Source organism: Acartia tonsa, chromosome 12 (genome assembly GCF_053477335.1).
Source record: "Acartia tonsa isolate MP-2025a chromosome 12, ASM5347733v1, whole genome shotgun sequence".
In the NCBI taxonomy this organism is placed as follows: Eukaryota; Metazoa; Arthropoda; class Copepoda; order Calanoida; family Acartiidae; genus Acartia; species Acartia tonsa.
The window spans coordinates 2,667,821-2,690,659 of record NC_137271.1 but is presented as its reverse complement, the minus strand read 5'-3'; the positions used below and the strand labels follow the sequence as shown (position 1 = coordinate 2,690,659).

Genomic DNA, 22,839 nt, shown 5'->3' with positions numbered 1-22,839 from the left:
TTACTAAGAGCTTAAAGTGTAGCTTTCTTTTTAATCAGGAGCAGACAGAATGATTTCTCCAGTATAGCTTGGAAACCGATTAATATCCGCTGGATTAGAACCGGTTCTCAGCCCTCATATCCGCGAAAAGCTATCTATAATACGATGCAAATAAAAACTATTAGTGTTTCAAAACATACAAGTTTCTATTCATATGTGCGTACACTCGGTATTTCCATAATAAATTGATACAAAAAATCTGCAAATTATTTAGGTGAAAAATCTTCGAAATTAGTTTTCTTTTTGCATATTTTAATAGTTAATTTAATGTTATTGAAGCATTTAAGATGTCTAAAAACACAGACGAATGTTTTTGGCGTAATGTCTATATGTCTGTCTGTTTGTCTAGCCATGCAAATGTTTTTTTTGTTACATAAAATTGTTGCAAAAGTTAAAAAGAACTAGTTTGTAATAGATCTTTACATGGGGGAAAAGGACATTGCCGTGAATAATCTACAACCCTTCTGCATCCCCAATATACTAGAGGCAGTTTTACATAATTTGCTTTAGATTATATTTTTATTTAACAAAAGTTTTTAAAAAGATAAATTTTTATTGAAACAGTTATTTATCGCATCGTATTAGACAGCTTTCCGCGGATATTAAAATGAAAAATTAAAAGTTTAAAACTTATAGGTATTAATTTTATGATTTTTGTTGTAATATTCTTGGAATGCTACCTATACATCATTTTTTTTAAAATATTTTTTTTCAGAAAAAATGCTTTGAAAACGCGATTGTTGATTGAAGGATGGGGACTTTCTGCTTGAACACTTTTGGTATGTATCTATTTATAAAAGTAACAGGATCTCTGTCTGTTTGTGTGTCTCTCTGTATCAAAGGATCTCTGTAACTGCTGAATCGAAATGGTTCTCCTTTACAGTGAAGCTTCTTATACACGGTGTTTCAGAAAAAAACTGCGTTTTCCGTTTTTCTGACACAACCAGAAGGAATACAGAAAAAACGATTATATGTCCTTATTCTCTGTAAAAAAAAGTACATCAAATTTATTACAGATGTTTTTCATTATCTCTAAAAATACGGCCTCTATGATAGGTACATAGTTTCCATAAATGCTTTATGCGAAAAATGTTGTGCAAGAAAAAATAAAATAACTCTTCTATTATGTATAAAAAAAAATCGTAGAATTTCAATATTAATTTAGAAAAAGGTATAAGAAAAGTACCTTAATGAGTTTTATCACATTTAATGTGAGAATGTTGATATTATCATATTCAAAATAAATGCTGTAATAAGCTTTAAAATATTTAAACACTAGTCTCTCATTGGACACAAAATGACGTCCAATAAGAAAAAGGAATAAAAATATTGGAAAGAAAATTATTTTATTTCAAAATTAATTCTTGGCATTTTGGAATACAAAATATAGGGGAAAGAAAATTATCTATTTCAAATTTATTTCTGGTCTTGAAATAATATTCATTATTTTATTTTAATTCGAGTGTCAACCAATAAGAAATAGGCATGCTGTTTTAAAAGTTTGGAATAAAAATTATTATTTTTTGTCAATTCCTTTTTTCAGAGTATAAAATGAGAATAAATTTTCCAACATCATTATTGATTTCTAATTTAACATTTCATACAGTGGGTAATATTTATTTCAACATTTTTTGTCATTCAAAATCAAGTGTCACAAAAATAATAATATTTAACATAAAAAAGAAATTTTTAAAATAATTTTGTTTTCTTTATTTGTTGAAGATTTAAGCCCAAGCTTTTTCTGAGGGGGGAGACCCCCCTCAACCCCCCCTCTCCTGAGGGGGGAAACCCCCCTCGACCCCCCCCCTGACGCTCTCTTCTTTAAATCTTTCATTATTTCTGTAATTTATTCTAACTATCTTATAAATTTCAAAACATGAGATAAAAAGGAAATAATTTGCTGTACATTATTAAAAAACTTAAAAATTGTAAAATAAATTCCAACATGATTTTTAATTTTAAATACAAGAATATTTTTTCCTATATGATATGTTAAATTTAAATACAGGAATAATTTTGTACTGTGGAATTGAAGAAATAAATGCTGTACATTAGAGTGGCTTGATTTTCAATGATTTTCTAATTTTAAATGTGCTACATACACTTTCTGTCTGAACATCATATAAGAGACCAAAAAATGAAAAGAAAATATTTTGAATAATGGGGAGGCTCGCTGATGCATGTAAACTTTGAGAAAGACACTTGTGGGGAGAATTTTTTTTTTTTTTTTTGGGGGGGGGGGCAATTATTTTTCTTTCAAAGTATAGCTTTATGCACCTTCCCAATTTTGTCTTGAAGAGTAGAATAAGAATAAAAAATCTGTTTTTAAAACTATTGATCCTAGCAAGAAAAATCCATAAATAAATTTAAAAACCAAGAGATTTTACATTTAATTTAAGATTTTTCATGCTTGGATGAATATTTTTTAAAACCAATTTGATATTCTTATATTAATCAACAAGACAAATTCAAAAAGATGCATAAAGCAATACTTTGAAAGAAAAAAGTTGCACCTCCAGAATAAACTTCTAAAATTTTTAATGCATGGAAACACCTTCCCCCCATTTCCCCTCAAGGACAAAATCAATTTTTTACATTTAGGTTTCTTATATGACGTTTAAACTGTAGATGTTGATTACAAATTCAATGTCCAAAATTGATCCACTCTACTGTACATTGTTATAATTTAATATTTGATGTGGGTATAAACATTAGACATAGATGGTCAATCTGACCCCATTTTTTTCTTAAAAAGAAACCTTTGTTCACTTTTTGTTGTATATGAAATACAGCCCTATAGGCAACATTATTTGCAACTAAATTTTGCAATGATATAATTTTTAGAAAGATAACTTTATTATAAGAAATTAAATCATTTATAACTAACTTATTATATGTTGTGTCATACGCTTCACATTATATGATGGAAGAAATATTTTCTTCAAATATTTCACCCAAGGAAAGCTTTAACCTAACATATTCAACAATTTATAGCTGATACATAATGTAAACAAAATTCCCTTGTGCTGTCTCTAGGTTATCTCTATTGTATAAATGAACGTACAAAAGAGGAGGAGAGAGAGAAGGAAATAGACAGAAAAGTGAGGGAGGGGGGAGGGGGAAGAAATATAGAGAAAAATAGACAGAGATATTTATTGTTCACCCTTAGATGATGTAAATTTTTTGATAGACTTTTTTGAATTTAAGAAAAAGATTGAGAATGAGACAAAACCAAGTATCGTATTTTATTAATATTGCTTATACAAGAAAGGTCATTCAAAATTATTTCACCAATATTAAGGTCAAGTGACAAAAATTTTAATTTCCACCTACTTCGCCCCCAGAGGGGGCAATAGTAGAAGGAAAATTCAAATTTTGATCACATGACCAAAATTGTTGAAATAATTTTAATATCCTTTCTAGCATTCACAATATTACGAAAATATGATAAATAACTATTAAAGGTGAAATGCTTTTCAGCTCCTCACAAAAGCATTTTTAAGAAACTGCAATTTGTCATTTTTTTCACATTTCTTGATTGTGATGCATTTGCAGGAAAAGAATCTTCTTTAATAACGTAGGTTATAGTAAAAAGAGAAAAAACTCCTTTTTATTTGACAAAAAAATCTCTAAAGACAAAAAAGTTATTGAAGTTTGATTTTTTTTTATTAAAGCATTTAATTACAAATCATGGATAAATTATGAGTTTATATCTTAACCTGTCAATCAAATTAAAGGATTATAGGAATATTATAGGATTTACGAACATGAGCAATTTTTAAGGTCATGTTTCTTAAGTATACAAAAAGAAAAACTGAATATTTGTTTTCAGTGAGGGAATTTTAAATGAAATTTTTAGTGTAATTGGTAGAAAATTGTATTGCCCGTATTAAGATGTTGTTTTCAAGTGAATAAATTTTTGAAAACCAACCTTAAGGCACAAAATTCTACCAGAAAAAAGCATCATACGCATCTTTTAAAATATTTATGCTTTAAAATGCGCCGTTATTTTCAGAGATATTAAAAAACACCTGTAACAATTTCAATGCATATTTTTATAGAGAATATTGACATATAATTATTTTTTTTTTACTCCTAATGGTTGTTTCACGAATTTGGAAAACGCAGTTTTTTTTGAAACGCCCTGTATGTCCGAGTAATGTATATAACTATTTTTATTTAGAGGGGTGGGTTAAATTTTTTAACCTGAAATAAAAACACCCACCATTTTAAGTATCCCTAAGAGGCGCTATTCCTTTCAAAAAGTAACAGGATGTTTGTCTATCTGTGCCTGAAATTACGTCCTACCGCTAAAACAATAAGGATCTCATTTAGAATCTTCTTATAGCCGCCGCAAATGTTTATAGTTTTTTAGGGGGATGGTACATCCTTCCTACCATGACAAATCGCCCCTGGACAAAATATTAACCCTTTAAACAAGTAAATTTCAAAGCAATCCAATGAAAACCTTGTGCAGTATATTTCTGTATATATTTCTATCTGTCTGTCTGTATATGTCTGTCTGCTTTTCTGACTGTTTGTCTGTGTGTCTGTCTGTATGTCTGTATATCTCTCTGTCTATCCATCTTTATACTATATTAAAATTTAAGGGTCTGTACATAAAAGTTATCAGCGGTCGCACAGAATAATTTACCATCATCACTCTACCTCAGTCAATCTTAAATCTACTAAAGGTAAAATTATCTTTTGTTGCGGGACAACTGTCATATATTTTTTTAGTTTGAAAAAGGTTGAAAAGGTTAGAGTATCTGGATTATTATCAATAAAGGGAAGAGTAGAGTAGTAAAATCCGTAAAGGTGTGAGTTTTAAGACTTAAAAATAGTAGGTAGTAGAACGATAATATTCTCAAAATATGTGTATTTCTTACCTATTGAAAAGAACTATAGGCAAACTTTTTTTTCAAGTGAACTTAAATTTTTATCGTTCTACTACTGCTTTTTTAAACTCACAACCTTTACAGATTTTTAGCGCAACTTACTCTTCCATTGATACAGAATAGTTTCAAAATTAATATAGAAAGCATAGATGGACAGTCTTACCACTTTATTGGTGTACAATTGACATATAATCAACTATAAACAGTTGACTTTTTTTATATTATTGTCTAAAAATTTCGTCTCTTGAATTGTTTAGTTATAAGATCTTGAAACGCCTTTTTAGATATTAAATCTATTCTTTAAACTAAGTATTTATAGTTATTTATCGCACCGCATTACAGACAGCATTCTGATGATAGTATAATATAAAAAAATTGCAGGGGTGTATATTTTTAAAATCGACCCTGCTCAGGGGGGGGGGGGGGGGAATAAAAATAAGTGGTTGGAGAGAAAAAAAAATGTAAAAATTAAGAAAACTGAAAACATTTTTTCATCCCCCCCCCCCTCCTTGGTGAAAAAAAACTAAAAAAATGTGTGGTAGGAGGGATAAAATAATGAGTTCTTTAAATATTATTTCATTTCCCCCCTACTTGGTGAGAAAAAAACTAGGGGGGGGGGAGAAATAAAAAAATTTGTAGCAATTTTGTGCAGAATATTCACCCCTGAAAAATTGTAATATTAATACTAGTTTTGTTAGCGTCGAGGGGCCTAAGGCCCAGGCTAACAAAAATGGTAATAATATTATGTTTTTAATTTAATATTCGCGGAAAATTGTCTGTAATACGATGCTAATCCAGATTTAATTTAGGTTACCATTCGGAATGTTATAAATGCACAAGAAGAGTTCCCCTCCTTCAAATAAATAAAACTACACAACAAATTAATAAAAATATCATTCTAACAAATTCAAATAATTTTTACTACAGGAATATATTGCAATTTATAATCACTTGCGGTTGTAGCAAATGGAGGAAAAATAGCCTAATGCAAACGGAATTCTTAAATCTATAAAAACTTGCCCACGACCTATATAAAGCTTTATAAAGATTATAGAACTTAATCAAATAAGAACCTCACTTTTAATTTTACTAGCGGATGTGCTCCTAGCAACTAGAAGCTATATTTTTAAAAAGAAATAATGAAAGAATAAAAATAGCTTAAAACCAAACTTTGATATTAAAATGAAGTAGCCTAAAACCACCCAGTAAGCCATAAAAGTTTCTATGAAATGAAGAACTCGATTGGTTCAGGAGTTATCGAAATCTTAAGCTACAGACAACAAAAAAAACTTTAGGTACTTGAATTACTTACAATTTACTATTTTTTGTTGATAAATAACAAAAGAATAGTTAAGTTCTCAAAGAATAATGTCTTTAGAAAAATTAAAATTGAAATATATATTTGATAAACCAGAATACCGCACAGATGTATAAGCTGTAGCCAAGTATTTAATTACAAAGAAGATTTTACCCTCCTGGGAATTCCTGAAAATTCGGATGCTGACCAAATCAAAAGGAATGTTTCTAAATTATTAATGGTTGCTGAAAATTAAATTTCAATATTCAAAAAGTTAGATCACAAGGACAATTTGGATACCTTTTTGAAGCTAATCGACACATTGAATAAAAAAACATACAAGGAGGGGGTTTAAATCTATGACAGTTATTGCAACAAAATTTCTGAAAATGTTTATTTAATTTTAGTTAGGTAAATTTTTTGTTTACCTGTTGTTCCAAGGGATTGTAGAGTGCAAAGATGAAGTTTTTTTTTTACATATTTCCCCATATCTTTGGTGTTTTTTGTACAGTTTTCAAAGTTCTTGTAGTTAATAGTATCAAAACTAAAATTCTCATTGTGAGCATTCAGAATGTAATTTACTTTGACTTTCAGTCTGTCAGTTATACCTACAAAATATAAATAATACCAAAATATATATAAAAAAATACTTCTACAATAGCTATTCTTGTCCATAATATTATCCATAATATTTTTGTGCTTTTCTATATATTTTGTATGTTGTCATTTTTGTTATATTTTCATGAGGTCCCATTCTTCAAATGGTTTACCCTTTCTTACAATTATTCAATGATGATATTTAAACAAGGATGACAACATCCATAAAGGCGAATGATTATAGAAATGTTTCGCTCACTACATTGTACTTTATTGTACTAGTCATAAGTATTTAAAAATCAGATAAATCGGATTATTTAATTTATCACATAAAAATTAGTTGTTAAAAAGTTAAAAATCAACTTGTTTAAAATGGACGTGCGGACAGTCTGGTAACGATTATAGAGTTGTTACGCTTTCTAAATCGAATTACAGGAATAAGTTTAAAATCGATAAGACAATTTAAACATGCCTAAATCCGTTAGTACGGACGGACGCATGGACGTACGGAAGACCCTAATTATAGTAAAGCTTTGCTTTAAAAATAGGTATTAAGAAACATTTATTTATCAGAGCATATTTTCAAAAAGCCAAAGAGGTTCACCCAGACTCGAGTGATCAAAAAGATGACTCCAAATTCATTGAATTAACTAATGCATATGAGAGGTAGGAATTTAAACAGCTTTATTAAATTTTTCAAAAGATTTTAGAAATGCACAGGGAGGAGATCTAGAGGGAAAAGACAATGGACAATAATTTGATATGGTAAACAAAATTACCCTTTCTTGAAACTAAAATTATTGGATGAAAAGTTTTTACACTTCTAGTGAGGATCAAACCAATCAAAATTCAACGGAAGTACACATAGTTTTTTCTTTAAATAACGTCGTTATATCACTTTGGGGACTAGAGTGATTTTCAGTCCAATGTCCCCTCCCTCCCTGGATAATAATCAACGACAAAGTGTAATACAGATTTATCCCCTTATATTTTTTCAGGGCCATTCCTCTTAATTTCCAAAAATTAGATAAATCTTGCTGAGTACCTACATAAAGCTTTCCCGTATAGCCCTCAATTAGTCCAGTGGTTAATGGGATCTTGGCAGACAGACACCAGACGTATAATATATATGAATTCTAGCTTTTAAAAAATAATATATTCAATACCTACAATATATTAAAATCTAATATATATTATTTTTCAGTATGGCTTCGAAACCGATTAATTTCCCATGGATTAGAACAGGTTCTCAGCCATACTGAAAAATCATGTATAGCATCGTATTACAGACAATTTTCCCAATATAATATCATAAAATTAATACAAGTTTTATTAGCCTGGGCCTTCGCCCCCACAGGCCAGGGTTAACGAAATTGGTTTTAATTTTTTAATTTTTCATTTTTATATCTGCGGAAAGCTGTCTATACTACGACGCATTAAATTAACTATTTTAGGTTAATTCATGAGTCAAAATACGGTAGCGATAGCTATAAAAGCACGGATCCCAGGTAGTGTTATAAATAATTTATCATTTATTGGTCAGTTCGTTCCTCCAGTAGGAGGGAAGAAGATGGGGTAAAGCTGATGGGTAGGAGGGGACCGATATTTAAGCTAGTTAGGCTGCGAGTATCACAAAATGAAACTTGTAGCTGGATAAAAAGCAACCCACCCCGATTCACCCCCTTTACCCTATCCCTTCCCCTCCTACTGGACGAACGAACTGCACGACCTTCTTCTCGAACAATTGTAAATATGTTACAATCACGTCTGCTTCTAAAATTGTAAGTATGTCCTTAAACAGTTTATATACAAGCCTGTGTATACCTTTAGATTAAAATTCTGATTATTAAGCTTGTACACTCAGCAAGTGATTATGTTCGTTTGTTCTACATGTGATATCAGAGCTTCGCTTTTATGGATGTTGTCATCCTTGTTTTCTCAATAATAATGAAATATATTTTATGATTACCTAGGTATAGTAAGACACTAGATTGAGAAAGAGTTAAATAACTTGCAAATAATTTCTCAATTGCAATGACATTGTGCCAACTCCATTCAATTGGGTCTTTGAAAATCAACCATTGGTAACGGGAATATTAACACAGCTAAGTAGCAGAAAATAATTTGGTAGCAGATTAAAAATATCCTTGCAAAAAGGATGGAGGTTGTTATCTGTCTATGCATCTATCTATACTATAGTTCTGTTATTTTATTTATAGAAATGACCCTAGATGTAAAGAGTATTGGGACCTGCGAAAACGACCCCCCAAAACAGAAGAACAAACTAGGGTAATTCATATTTTGTATCGAAGCTACTCTATTACTTATTTTGTTCGTCCGTCCGTCCGTAGCATTGAATTTACGCGGATTTTATTTATAAGATAAATGTTTTTATGTGAAGAATCTTTAAATCAATGAGCCTCAAGTAAAGACCTTACTAAGTCTTGTTAGTTTGTCCGTTGTGCTATAAACCTTCCCAGGACCTATGCGAAGCTATACTGTAACGGCCGGAGAACCATTTCGGTTCAGTGGTTAGCAGAATTCTTCGATACAGATAGACTTCCTATTACTTTTATATAGGGATTGTTTTTATTTACAAGAGTTTATAAAATTTGTACATAAATATATTTATGAATATAATAGGTTAACTCACAAACAAAATATCAATTTTACATATTTATTCAGACATTACAAATTGTTTCGTGCATGTTTGCACTCTTCAGATGTCAATGTAAAACTAAAGACTTTAAAAATAAGGATCTTTATGAATATTTTGGAAGATTTTTTAATAAAAATTTATTAATAATAATAATAAGTTAACAATTTGTTGGACATGTAAGTCTTCTTCCCCTCCTTACTCTTCTACAACACTTTGTTCCACCATCAACAACTATCTGTAATTCAAATATGTTTAAATCCAGGGATCTTAAGAGATAAGATAATGGCTTCATGAAGTAATGTACAACCCCAAGGATGATACACAAATTTACCCTTCTGTAAATTGAAATTAGTGTTTGAAACGTTTTAACACTCAACTTAATTAACCAACCAATCAAAATTCACAATGGTCCCCAAAGTTGTTAAACAAACAAATAATAAAACGTTATTATTGAACTTCGGGGACTAGTGTAATAAACAGCCCATTGTCTCCTCTCTCTGGTTTTAATCTCTGTGCAGCATCATAGACATGGCGAATCTCAGAGTAATAGATGCTAAATAATCACAGAAATCTTTAACAAATTATCTTAAATAGAAGCCGAAAAAAAGTATGAATTGGCATTTCAAATATACATGCAAAACAAAATAATTACCTAGGCAAATCCGAAATATTATTATTATCCGAAGTCGCTAATTTGAAAATTCGGATTTTCATATTTACTACTTTCTCAGTGTAGAGTAGATAAGGCACAATTTTAAGACTTGAAATAAATAGAATTAAAAATTACTAACTTTAACAACTGTAGAGACCTCTAGGGGCACTTGAAATTGGAGGGGGGGGGGGGGGGTTGAATTCGACATCACATTTTTCATCAAAAAAGAGAAAGTAAAGAAAGAATTTTTTAGGGGTGTTCATATTTTTTAGGTGGGAATAGACCACCCCCCCCCCCCTAAATTTTTAGATATAAGTCACATTGTAAAAGAGAATCAGATCAGTTCAGTGGATAGCTAGTTCCCTTTGTAAAGACAGACAGACACTTATAGATCCTGTTACTTTTATATAAGGAAATCTTTACCCTGCACTGTGAGGGAGGGCATCCATCTGTTAGAAAGTTACTGGAACCTTAATGGACAATATTTGTATATTTTATTATGTATGTATATAAATATTGAATGTATTTTATTTAGGTAATAATTGAGCAACTTTACAGTTGAAGGAATGTGCCAAATATATTGTTATGTTTTAAAATATAATTCATGGATAAAGAATATAAAATATTCACCTGAAAATGGGGAAGTCAATGAATTACCAGCAATAGCATTACCAAAATTAAGAAATCCTGACATAAAAAAAATTAAATTTTTGGTGTGTCAAAGAGAGAGAAAACTCCCCTTTCAATTAAAATTTACAAATAAAATTCAATGTCCTTGCAAAAAAATATTTAAAAACAAAACTTACCACTACCCAAACTGTTTCCTAATAATGTGAAAAAGTTTGCAGCTGCATTGGAAACAAGAATGATGCCTGAATTAAAAGATATTTGTGTCCTATAAAAGTATTTCTGGCAAGTTTGGAATTAGGTAGTTCATGTTCAAAAGTTTTGTACTTTTACAGGAAAAATTGTATGGAACTCTTTGTCCTTAACAGATGGATAAATTACTTTTCTTTGTATAAAAAAATCTGCTATAATACAAGATCTTAATAGGATAAAAAAAAGATTTTGCTGAAAACTTGTCATATATTTAAAATGTAAAATACCTGTACTTAAAGAAGCTATTCCTACCGCATTTCCAATTATTTCAACAATAGTAGGTGGATTCACAACACTAAATGATAAAAAATACAATTATTTATTATAATTGTAAACAATCATAGTTTAATTACAGGAATAAGGTTCAGCCAACATGCAAAAAAATCTAACTCTTACTTGTAGCTTATAGTTCTACCATTTGAAGGCTGAGTAGGTCTGTTGTTATTTCTTAAGCTCTTACTTAAACCATTATTGGTTTGCCTAAAATAATTACACAATGTACACATCATGTGCTTCTGATGTTCGATGATTTAATCACTCCATGTTAGACAAAATAAATTTTTTACTTATAAAATATATATTCAGAAAAAAATAATTTGAATTCATTTTTGAGACAAATTAAACAGTGGAAAAGAATGTGATTTGCATTGAAAGTGTAAACAAATATGTTTAACTAAATATTCTATTTCAAACCTTACCTTAAAATGTTTAGTTGATTTTCAGAGATTGCCAAAGAATCCTCAAAAATTATCCATTTAGCCCCCTCATAGCATGGTTCTCTTGTCAAAGATCCAGAGTAATGATAGTAATTTTTAAATAGGTTTCCAGTTGGAATTAAAGAATCCAAAAATATCCTATTAAGAAATAGATTATTCACAATTAAAGTTTTGAAATATGTAAAGTAATCATTATCATTTCTTAATTTTAATTTGATTCAATATCAATGAGAAGACATAATGATTGTTTATTTGCTTACCTTGCTTGTTGAGTATAAGATGTGCTGTTTGTCATTGTAGTGAACTAAAAATAGCACAAAAATAATTCTCAGTGACAACCCAAGAATAAGGTATAACCAACAATTGAAATAAATCTAAAGTAATACTTGGGGGGCAGATGTAAAGGTTATCAAGTCTACTATGTGTTGCCCCTAAATGACAGCTGAAAATCACAAATAGGCTTCATGATATTTTTTTCCAATTATTTCATTGTTGGTATAAGCTGGTGACAACCTGAAGCATCTTGGTGCTAATTAGGCATTTTACTGAGTTTTTAAACCAGATTTTTTTGATTAAAATCAGAAGATTTGAAAAAGTCCCAAAAGATTTTGGTAAAATTCCTAATTTTTTTGAAAATTAAAGTTACTTAATCTTTTTGCATTGTGTTGGATTAAAATAGAAACTTTGCTTTTATGAAAAAAATATTGTACTTACCTCCTTTACTTGATCTAAAAATTGATTGAGATTTTGATTATCAGTAGAACTAACCTAAATTTTATTTCATTTTAAGTCATAAAGTAAATTACAAATATTATCAGTAAGGAATTGGCAAACCAAATAGAATAAACTTATTTAAAGATTATATTTTGTAACTGTCTTTAAAATGAAATTTAAGATTGTTTAACTTACTTTAAAAAGGAAAGCCAAGAAAGTCACACAGTCCTTTGTAGAAACACAATCATTCACAATTTCTTGACATTCTACATCAGTAGTACAGTCAAACTGATGTTTTTTATTAAACAAGTAAATATGGAGTTCAGCAGCATATTTGATTCCATTAATAGTATGTTCTGAACCCATGGTGCTTACGCTGCCCCAGTGCCAGTCAAATCCAAAAAACTCATACCTAAGCAAAAAAATAGTACTAAAGGGTTAAAAAAAAATCCCTTCACTTTTTTCAATGTAAACCTTACAGTTTTGGTCAAAAAATGACTCACCTCTTCTGAGAACCACAGCTCAAGTCCTAGCCCTTGTGGAGAATTTTTCCTTGCATGTAGATTAAAAATCAACATATTGTCTTAAATACTAGATATCTTGTAGTTAAACCCCATAATTTTCAGAGTTTTTGATGGGGCATGTAAAGACCTTTCTATAGACACCTTAATTTGGTTTCTAACTCAATCCAATCAATTTAGCATAAAAAAAGACACCCATCAAACATTGAGACATTATGGGTCTCTCTAGTTCTCGAGGTGAGTAGATTCAAAATTCATTATTGTTTTCTCATTGTTGTTTCTTGGACATGAATTGGGGACATTGTTTGTTAGATTTTGACCAAAACTGTTGGGTTTATATTGAAAAGAGTGAAGCGATTGGTTTTTTTAACACCCTTTATCTAGAGTTCTAGATTTTAATTTTCAAAATTATTCCTAAGTATTACTAGGACTTATTTGCATAAATTCTAAATTGGAATGTGTGAATAGAACCACATATCAGCAATACAAACAGACTAAAAATCAGACAAAAGTGACATTTTATGTACACTAGTCACCAGAAGATGAAAGCAGTTTTTTGAACAGGCTATTTGGGATTATTTGTGATTACATATATAGGGTACTGCTAAATGCTGAAAACGAAATCTTTACCATTCCTTCTTGGAACAAAGACTAAATTACATTTTCCTGCATTTTCTCTTAAGAAGGAATGGTCTGGATTTCATATTTTGACATTTGGAACTATATACGTAAGATTCATAAATGAAATAAACACCAGAAGCCTGTTTCAAAAGACTCCTTTCACATTCTTGCGACCAGTGTGAGGTTTACTTTTAATCACTTACGTATCTGAACCCAAACTGCCACCAGTAATTGTTGGTGCTGTAGATGGAATGGCGGCAAATGTGTGATTTATTGTATCAAATATAAACTGCAAATTGTTTTCATTATTTTCTAGTTTTCCAATGACAGGTAAATTGTATCCTGCAAATAATGGTTAATTAGCTTTACATTTCAAGAAATCTTTACTGTTAAGACGTTTTTTTATGTCTTTTGGTTAGTTTTTATTAATTTTGAGGTCATTTTATAGAATGTTGCAATATATTGATACTTTACTTATTTAACCTACAAGTTCCAAAATATAGTTTGTAGATGTTTATTACAGGTTAAAGGTTAAAGGACAGAAATTTTTACATTGCATAATTAAAGGCATGAGTTTTCAAGAAAACTAATATTGGTTTTAAATAGATTTTAATGAAAAATTGGTTTATTTCTTGTGCTTTAATTAGTTTTTCATTGCATGTTCCTTTTTAGGTTAGTTATCATAAAATACCCCCCCCCCCCCCTCCCTCCCAGCGGCCCTAACACCCTAATATTAATGATAATACAGTGTGTTTTTTTTATGAGAACTTTTTTGAAAGCAATTTCACCCCACTTATAGTTATCAGAATTTAATGATTAATGGCTTATTTTCTTCGTTTTTTAATGCAATTAATAGAAGAACAAAAAAATATTTAAGTTTTTATTTAAAAAGTACAGTAAAATCTAAAATTCAAAACTTAGGTGTCAACATCTAAAAATGGTTTTAGCGCATTTTTCTTATGCTCAAATATTCAACCTTTTGCAAGAATAGCTGCTAAACACTTCAAAGTTTAGATATAGAGCTAAAAATGTATACAGATACTATTAGGGACATGTACTAGAACATATCAAAGTTTAAAGGTCCTATCTCAACCAGGGAGGGAGTACTGAATTTTAGATTTTACTGTACTTTTTAAATGAAAACTGAAATATTTTTTTAATGTTCTATTAATTGCATTAAAAAACGAAGAAAATAAGCTATGAATCATTAATTTCTGATAACTATAAGTGGGGTAAAATTGCTTTCAAAAAAGTTCTCATAAAAAAAACACACTGTATAACAACAATAAATCAAGAAAAAAAGATTTTACTTGATATAGTGAAATTACTGAGTTGAGTAGTAACCATTGAGCTTGTTGCTATATTTATTGGAGACTGATTTTTTCCTTCTTCACAAATGGAGTTTTGCTTCGATGAAAATCCTGTAAATAGAATTGTATGTATATATTTGAAGCATTATGTGATATATATATATTTTAACTGAGGTGAATTCTTTTAAAACTTTTGCCTCGCTAAAATTTTATTGAGGCAAAATTATCCCCTCTAAATTTTTAGTGAGCCTCACTGATTTTAGTGGGGCAAGCTGATTTTAGTGAGTCAAATTTTTTAAAAGAATTCACCTCTGTTATGTTTTAATTTGATTCAATAATTAAAAAGTGAAATATTAAAAGTACCTTCAAGATCTGTTCTACCAAAAGGAATAATCTGAACTCCTTGGCACACAGGAATGAATACTAGATAAGGGTGTCCCATGGAGTAGTGGTTAGCGCACTACGCTGTGGTTGGGAAAATCCGAGTTCAAGTCCCATCATAGATATTGCACTTGGATGACAAATGCTGTTGCAATTTGTCAGTATATAATCACGCAACCTTCCCTGTGATGCCCTTGGTTGTAAGGAGGGAGATTTGTAGGAAGTTAGGATCCTACCTATCAAGCAACTGTAATCGTGCTTTCCCTCGTCCATGCTCCTCATTCATATGAGAGTGCCATTAATTAGGGTGGCTTAATATGGAACACCTGCCAAAACTCTAGGCCAGGGTGATGTAATAATTGAGTAGCTTCCACGAGAATTGCGGGTCAGCTTGTAATGTAACATAGAATACACTCAGCTGTGCGCGAAGCTTACCAATCTAGGATTGGTCAAAGGATTCTCACCTCCAATCTCCTCGTGCATCTGAATCATAACTTCAGAGAATCAAGGCTACATACATACATACATGAATACTAGATATTTAAAACATATTGAAGACATGAGAAGTCTTGATTAAGGGGTTGTTAACATAATACCTTCATTACCTAGTAAAATTAGAGTGGGAGGAATTCCTTGGCTTAAAACAGGTGCAAATCATTACCATGTAGTTAAGCCTTTTAGACAAAGTTCTTGCAATACAAGAGTAGGTGGTCTGTAAGTTGTTACTTAATATAATAATCCAGTTTGGACATTAAGGCAGGGATTTGCTACCCTTAGCTATCCTTGGTTGTTTGACCTCATGTTAAAGCTTCATGGACATCAGCCTTGCCCATACTAGATACTTAACTAGATATTATTTGCTAGAATCCTGGTTCAATATTAATCAATGCTAACAACCACAAAAAAATATTAACTCACGAAGTTTTAGATAACTGTTGAGAAGAAATGTATAAATGAGCATGTGTCTCATCTTAGGTGTATCTACAGACTGAATCAAAGTAAATTAATTTCCACTTTTTAAGTTCTTATACTATACATTATTATTAACACATTCGATTTTGAAACTTTTATTCAACTGTTAAAATTATCTGGCGAAACCGCCCAGACTAAAGTAAAACCATTTTGGCCCTATAATAAAAGGAAAAGTAAATAAGCTGACAAGTGTTTAGTATAAAAAGGGAGAATATTAATACAACCTTCACTAACCTTATGGTTTGGTCTGTTAATCTGTTTCAGTATTGTTGTCTTTTTCATTTTTCACACTTGATTTAAATGATCAACATTTTAATCCCTTTATTCCTTTATTTGTCTGAGTAGATTACCATAATGGGTAAAAAATATGCACAAACAAACATTACCCCTTTACATACAGTTTAACATTCCAAAGGAAAGTTTGAGATAACAAATTCTAGACAATTTATGTGGTTTCCGCGTCTGTACTATGTCTGTTTTTTCAATTAAAAAAGATAGTTTTCACGAAATCTTATTTTGTTTATGGCTATTGGTTACAATTTGTATTTACAAAACGTATAAGATTGTTCCTCTTCAACTGTAGCCCAAAGTTGTTGGCTATTTTCAGGGCAAACCCATCATTAATTACAGAACTTTTTGAATGATAATTTTACATTATTTGGTATAAAGATGATACTCTTGGCATTTTATAGCTTCTACCAGCCTTTTTAGTCGGTTCTAGTTGTTAAACAGCTGGTACTAGACATTTTTAACAAGTTTATTTTAAAAGGTATTATTATTGCTAATTTGCCTTTAAAAAAGCCCAAAAACGGCTGAGCCTGAGCCTGTTAGCCTTTACTTTTCCAACTTTTTATTCGATTTAGGTAAAATAGACCTACCAAGGATTACTCATATCAAATTTTATCCTGAAATTCGGATTTTAAATGCCATTTGTGCATTGATTACGAGATGGTTGCATTAATCCCCCCCCCCCCCCTTATTAAAAAATAGCTTTTGTAATCAACATACATTATAAACATGAATAGCATGGAATTAAACACAAATTTGGTTATGGAAAGAACTATGCAGTGTCAATTTTTTAAAAGATTTTCCAAAATTATTGTTAGTCTGTCCGTAACGTTGATTTAGACCTTAAAATTGTCCTATTGATGTTAAACTTTGCATGATGATTCCTGTAAGCGCAGCAACTCTTAAATCATTACCAGAAAGTCCGTTCAAAGTCCATTCAAAACATGCTCTTTTTTTAAACTTTTTGACAATAATAAATATCCCAAGCATCTATGATCTGATTTATAGAATAATGATTCCTAGGACAACAAGGTACAATATTGTAATTAAAGCATCTCTATAATCAAGCGTAAAAAATTAAGTATCCTATATTAAAGCAATTTTGCTACAAATTTATGCACATTTTTGTTAATTTTTGGGAATTAAGTTCTGATTCGCGTTTATATGTGTACTACCTACTGTCTTATTTTTAGAGCTTCGCTGTTATGGATGCTGTCATCCTTGTAATACTTATACAGAACGTACATACCTCTAGATATAATCTTTTCAACTTTCACTTTAACTAATATATTCACGTCAACCGTAAATATGTCAGTAAAAACCTATGCATACAAACTTTTTAGAGCAAGGTACAAGGGATAATTTATTCGAAGGAAAATTAGTTTTGGTCAAACTTTGTGCCAATTTAGACTCTAAATTGTTTTGGTCCCCAAAGTATTATAAAAACGTTTCCTCGTGTGTTGGCTTAAAAACTTTGGGGACTTCTATTGAATCTTGATTAGTTGGTAAAAACTAGCAGTGTCCATACGTTTACACAAATAAAGTTGTTGCACATAATGTTAATATTGTTTATAATGTTTGGGGGTGCACATTATTTTATCTTCCATTGAAAATCCCTGTATCAATGCGGAATGTTAAACTCATAAGGTGTGAAACTTTTTAAGGTAAGCGCAAGATTATCTAGCGTTTTTATCTCATAAGACATTAGTAAAGCATTTTACTTTTTAAGTTTTATTATTGTTAGAATATGATTGTTACTTTTTACACATTTTTAATAGCGAAGCTTTTCTATAATCAGGGTCGGTCCGTACGTCCGTAACGGTTAGTTATTTTTGTTAATTTAGGCCTGTTAGAAATGTCCTATCAATTTCATGGTGATTCCTGTAGTTAGTAGTTAGGTACGATTTAGAAAGCGTAGCAACTCTATAATAGTTTCCAGAATGTCAGTAAGGCCATTTTAAACATGTTGATTTTTAACTCTTTTTACAACAAATTTTTATACATCCGTTTGACCTGATTTTTGGAATACAGATTCCTAGGATAACAATGTACACTTTTATAAGCGAATCATCTCTATAATTAGGTCCTAAGCAGTTTTTCAACATATTTACTTACAATTTTCTTTCGAATTTTATACATTTATATTCTGATTATTCAGTTCTGACACTCTAGTTTAGTATGCTCTTTTGTCCTACCGTTTGAGAGCTTCGCTTTTATGGATGTTGTCATCTTTGTTTATCAATGAATAAAAGAACTACAATTATGTTTATTAGTAACAATGAAAATTAGACTTATTCTTTGAAAAAGGGGGAGGTAGGTTATGCTAAAATTCCGTAAAGATGTGAGTTTTAAGTTAAAAACAGTAGTAGAACGATAAAAAATTATGTTAACGTTTTAAAAAAAATTGTTTTCTTTATTTCTTTTCAATAAGAAATACACATATTTAGTGAATATTATCGTTCTACTACTATTTTTAAGCCTTAAAACACACACTTTTACGGATTTTACCCACAACTTACTATTTCCTTTATATTACTCACATGCGGTGAAATGGGTCATCTCAAAAAACGCATTTTCTCAGATAATACCTATTTCAGAACCTCACTTAAGAAATTGACTAATGTATTTCTCATTATAAAGCCCTGCTAGAAATAATAAAGCGTTAAAAAATATATAATGGCTTTTAAGAGTCATTTTTTTAGTAGCGCTGAATTGAATGAAATTATGTCTTAGGTGGCTCTGCGTTCTTCCATATAAAAATGTCCCGTAAAAAAATTATTAATTTATTACATAAGTAAACTTTAGGAAAGGAGGGGACATTGGGCTGTTTATTACACTAGTCCTCAAAGTTTTATAATGAAGTTTTTTTTTCTTTTGCTTTTGGAACTTTTCTTTAATTTCATTAGTTGGTTCATTATGTTGAGTGTCCAAACGTTTCAACCACTAAATGTAATCTATAGAATGGGAAATTTTGTGTAACATCATTGAGAATGTAATTGTACATTGTCTTATCCCTTTAGACCCAAGGGCATTGGTAAACATACAACGTCTTTTTATATTATTTTAACTTTTATTTTAAAGTTCTGACATTTATGTTTTTATTTTAGAGAGAAAGAGAGTCCTATGAAAAGCGTCAAGTAATGGAAAAGCGATTGCTTCGTCGCCTGATTGTCGGTATCTTGCTTGGGGTATTTTTTGGTACTATTTTTCCCGCTCTTTTTGTAGGTAATTTTTTATGAATTCATAATTAATATGCTGCTAATTTGAACAGGGCGGGAGGGGGGGGGGGGGGGAGTTCTGACACTTTTGCATAAACAGTGACTATAGACTTTGGAGTAAAACAAAAATAGATATCCATGTAATAATATATCCAAGGTTAGGTAGTAGATATGTGTGTTTGTGTATGCTCAAAAGTAGATATCCATGTAATAAAATATCCATTATTATAGGTCAAGGAGATATCCATGTAATAAAATATCCATTATTATAGGTCAAGGAGAGGTGGTTGATATGTGTGTATGTGATAAATGTATGCTCAAAAGGGTCAGAACTAATCCAGCTACTAGGTAAATATATTTCTTGCATCCTATTATCAACAGTTTTCCTCGGATATAAAATGTACAATTATCAGATTAAAACCATCCAACTATCTATTTATCTATTTGTTTACCTTTCAAAAGTTACATATTGTAGACAACGTTCCGCAGATAGCAAATTGAAAAATATATTATTAAGATTTATTCTAGTTTTGTTGGCCCCGAGGGTCTGAAAGCTTAGGCTGACAAAATTGGTGTTTATTTTACCATTTGTTTTAAATTGTCTATAATCCGATACGATACATGATTTTTCAGTATGGCTCGGGAATATTTATAATCTAGCGGATATTAATCGGCTTTATTGTCTGTCTTTATGTCCTTCTATTGAACTTCAGTTATTAGAATATTTTGGTATAGTCCTTTTCATGGCAACGCCTCTTAAGGGGCGTTTTTATTCTTCTTTTTACAATAACTTTCCCCCTATTTCTAGCCCCTGCAGGGGGCTCTAACCCTGCGGGGCAATCACCTAAACAAACCTAAAATAACCTATCAAAAGCTACTGTGAAAATACGACATAATGCCTCTTGAGGCGTTGCCACAAAAGGGACAATACCCGAAAATGTATTTTATTTTATTTTAGATTTATTGTGCAAGATATTGAGAAGAGAAATTCTGGTTCTTCATAGAAAAACTATTAATTTTATTCAAATTATGGAGAAAAAATTTAATAAAACATCCTAGAAAACTTAAACTCCTTATTAAGCATCCTATTATCTTTTTTTAACATAAAAAAATCTAGAAAGTTATTCTTGGAGTTAAATATTTTTGATATTGTACTAAATTATAGTTTAAAGGAAGCTGTAAATGAATTTATAGCTTTATAAGATATCTTCAAAACAACTTTAATTTACAACCCTTTCTTTCTCTTCCTAATATTTACAAATATCTCAATTTTATTCAAGAAAGGGAGGGTTTTAATGTAATCATCTCGTAATCAATGCGCAAATGGCACCTAAAATCCAAGTTCCGTTATGAAACTTGGTATGAGTAATCCTTGGTAGATCTATTTTCCCAAAATTAAACAAAAAGTTTTTAAAAAAGGAACGGCTAACGGCGGTACAGCCATTAGTCCATGTTTTTGTCTATTTTCAGGGCAAATCTGTCACAAGCCCTATCCTACGTAATCAATAAAAACCGGCTAAACGGCTATTAACCGTTTTTTTTGTAACTTTTTGTTCGATTTTATTAAAATAGACCTACCAAGGATTACTAATGCCAAGTTTCATAACGAAATTTGGATTTTAGGTGCCATTTGCGCATGGATTACGTGATCGTTGCATTAAAAAAAACCTTTGTGGAAGATGAATTAAAATTCATTGTCCTATCACTAGAAACCAGTGGAAACGTCTTAAAACAATTAAATATCTTGCCAGTAACTATTAAAATATTTAAAAAAATTGTATAAACTATTGTATGTAAATTCAAATATCTGTTATAAAAACTATATTATCATACATGCTTATGAAAAAAAATAAAATTATAGAATTTTAATATTTTTTTTGCTTGAAGCTATTATTTTTTAAGCGACTCTACTCTATAACTAAATTTGTTCTACATTTATTTTTATTCGCAATGAACTGAATTAAATTTTATTATCCAGTCTTGTCAGCCGTTTAGGGATACATTTATTTTCTCTGCTACTATTTAAGAACGGATGTAGAATATTCGTGATTATTATGACATGGGAAAAATTGTGGCTAAATTAGGTTACTAACATGAAAGTCATTTATTGGTCAGTTCGTTCATCCAGTAGGAGATATGGGGATGGAGTAAAGGGGTTGGATGTTGGGTATTGTCATTTTAGCCCGCTGCCAGTTTCACTTCTATTTTGAATATGAAAATCTGGTGTAAGATCCAAGTATTTATATATTCATTTATTGAAGATATATAGCTGAAATTTTTGTGTCAATTTCCTCTACAGAGGTATAATTTACTTGGTCCGTTGGTTTGTCAGCCATGTACCAAACTATAATTAATAATACAAATGAGAAAGTTGAATATCCTGTATAGTGTATAAATAAATTATCATTACTTGGATATAACACCAGATTTTCATGCACTAATGAAACTGATACTCGCAGCTGTCTAAAATAATAATATCCCCCTCTCCTCCTACTGGATGAACGAACTGACCTATAAATGATGTCCATATTAGCAATCTGAATTGACAACAAATTAATATATCCACGTATTCTATATCCATTCCTGTATACTCAGTGTACAATTACATGTCCATGCGTTTGTTTAATACAGATAAGAAACAAGGATGCCAACATCCATCATTAGCAAAGCACCAAAACTCATAGACAAACAGACAAAGTAAGTCATAGTGTAGATGTTTAGTTTTCATAGCAAAGAAAAAAAGAGAATAAGCAAAAACAAGAAATCAAGAAAACCCATTTTTTAAAGCATGACTGTCAGACAGACGGATAAAATAAAGTAAAGATTAGATGCGCATATGTCTTAAGAATCTTCACTTAAAATTTCAGCTGTTATCTTTAATATCATGCGAGAAAATTACATGTTTCCCATAGCGTTACGGACGGACAGACGAAGTAAATTATAAAGTAGCTTCACTACTAATTATAAAAGTGATCATCTTTATTATTTTATCTTCTGTCTATTTATTATCTATAGTTTTATGTTACTGTATGTTTTTTAAAAATTTAGTAGCTTAATTATTGTGTAGCATGGTGAAA

At 30.4% G+C, this 22,839-nt stretch overlaps 2 protein-coding genes across 2 annotated transcripts; one reads left to right on the top strand and one right to left on the bottom strand.

Moving 5' to 3' along the window:
* Nucleotides 1-751: 751 nt before the first annotated feature.
* Nucleotides 752-20,866, top strand: LOC145334085 (uncharacterized). Its single transcript, XM_080179367.1, has 10 exons — nt 752-818; nt 4,650-4,733; nt 5,747-5,864; nt 6,352-6,453; nt 7,405-7,497; nt 8,286-8,339; nt 9,051-9,120; nt 19,652-19,769; nt 20,035-20,110; nt 20,721-20,866. Exons 1-10 carry the CDS (start codon nt 791-793, stop codon nt 20,764-20,766), a joined length of 789 nt encoding a protein of 262 aa, XP_080035493.1. The 5' UTR covers nt 752-790; the 3' UTR covers nt 20,767-20,866.
* On the bottom strand, nt 9,994-15,345 carry LOC145334367 (carbonic anhydrase 1-like). The gene is made up of 13 exons (XM_080179821.1): nt 15,267-15,345; nt 14,904-15,014; nt 13,797-13,935; nt 12,647-12,863; nt 12,452-12,505; nt 11,998-12,041; nt 11,720-11,875; nt 11,418-11,501; nt 11,249-11,316; nt 10,949-11,014; nt 10,773-10,829; nt 10,544-10,612; nt 9,994-10,043 (listed from the first exon to the last, which is right to left on the bottom strand). The coding sequence occupies exons 1-13, from the start codon at nt 15,343-15,345 to the stop codon at nt 9,994-9,996; spliced, it is 1,194 nt and encodes a 397-aa protein (XP_080035947.1).
* Nucleotides 20,867-22,839: the final 1,973 nt, after the last annotated feature.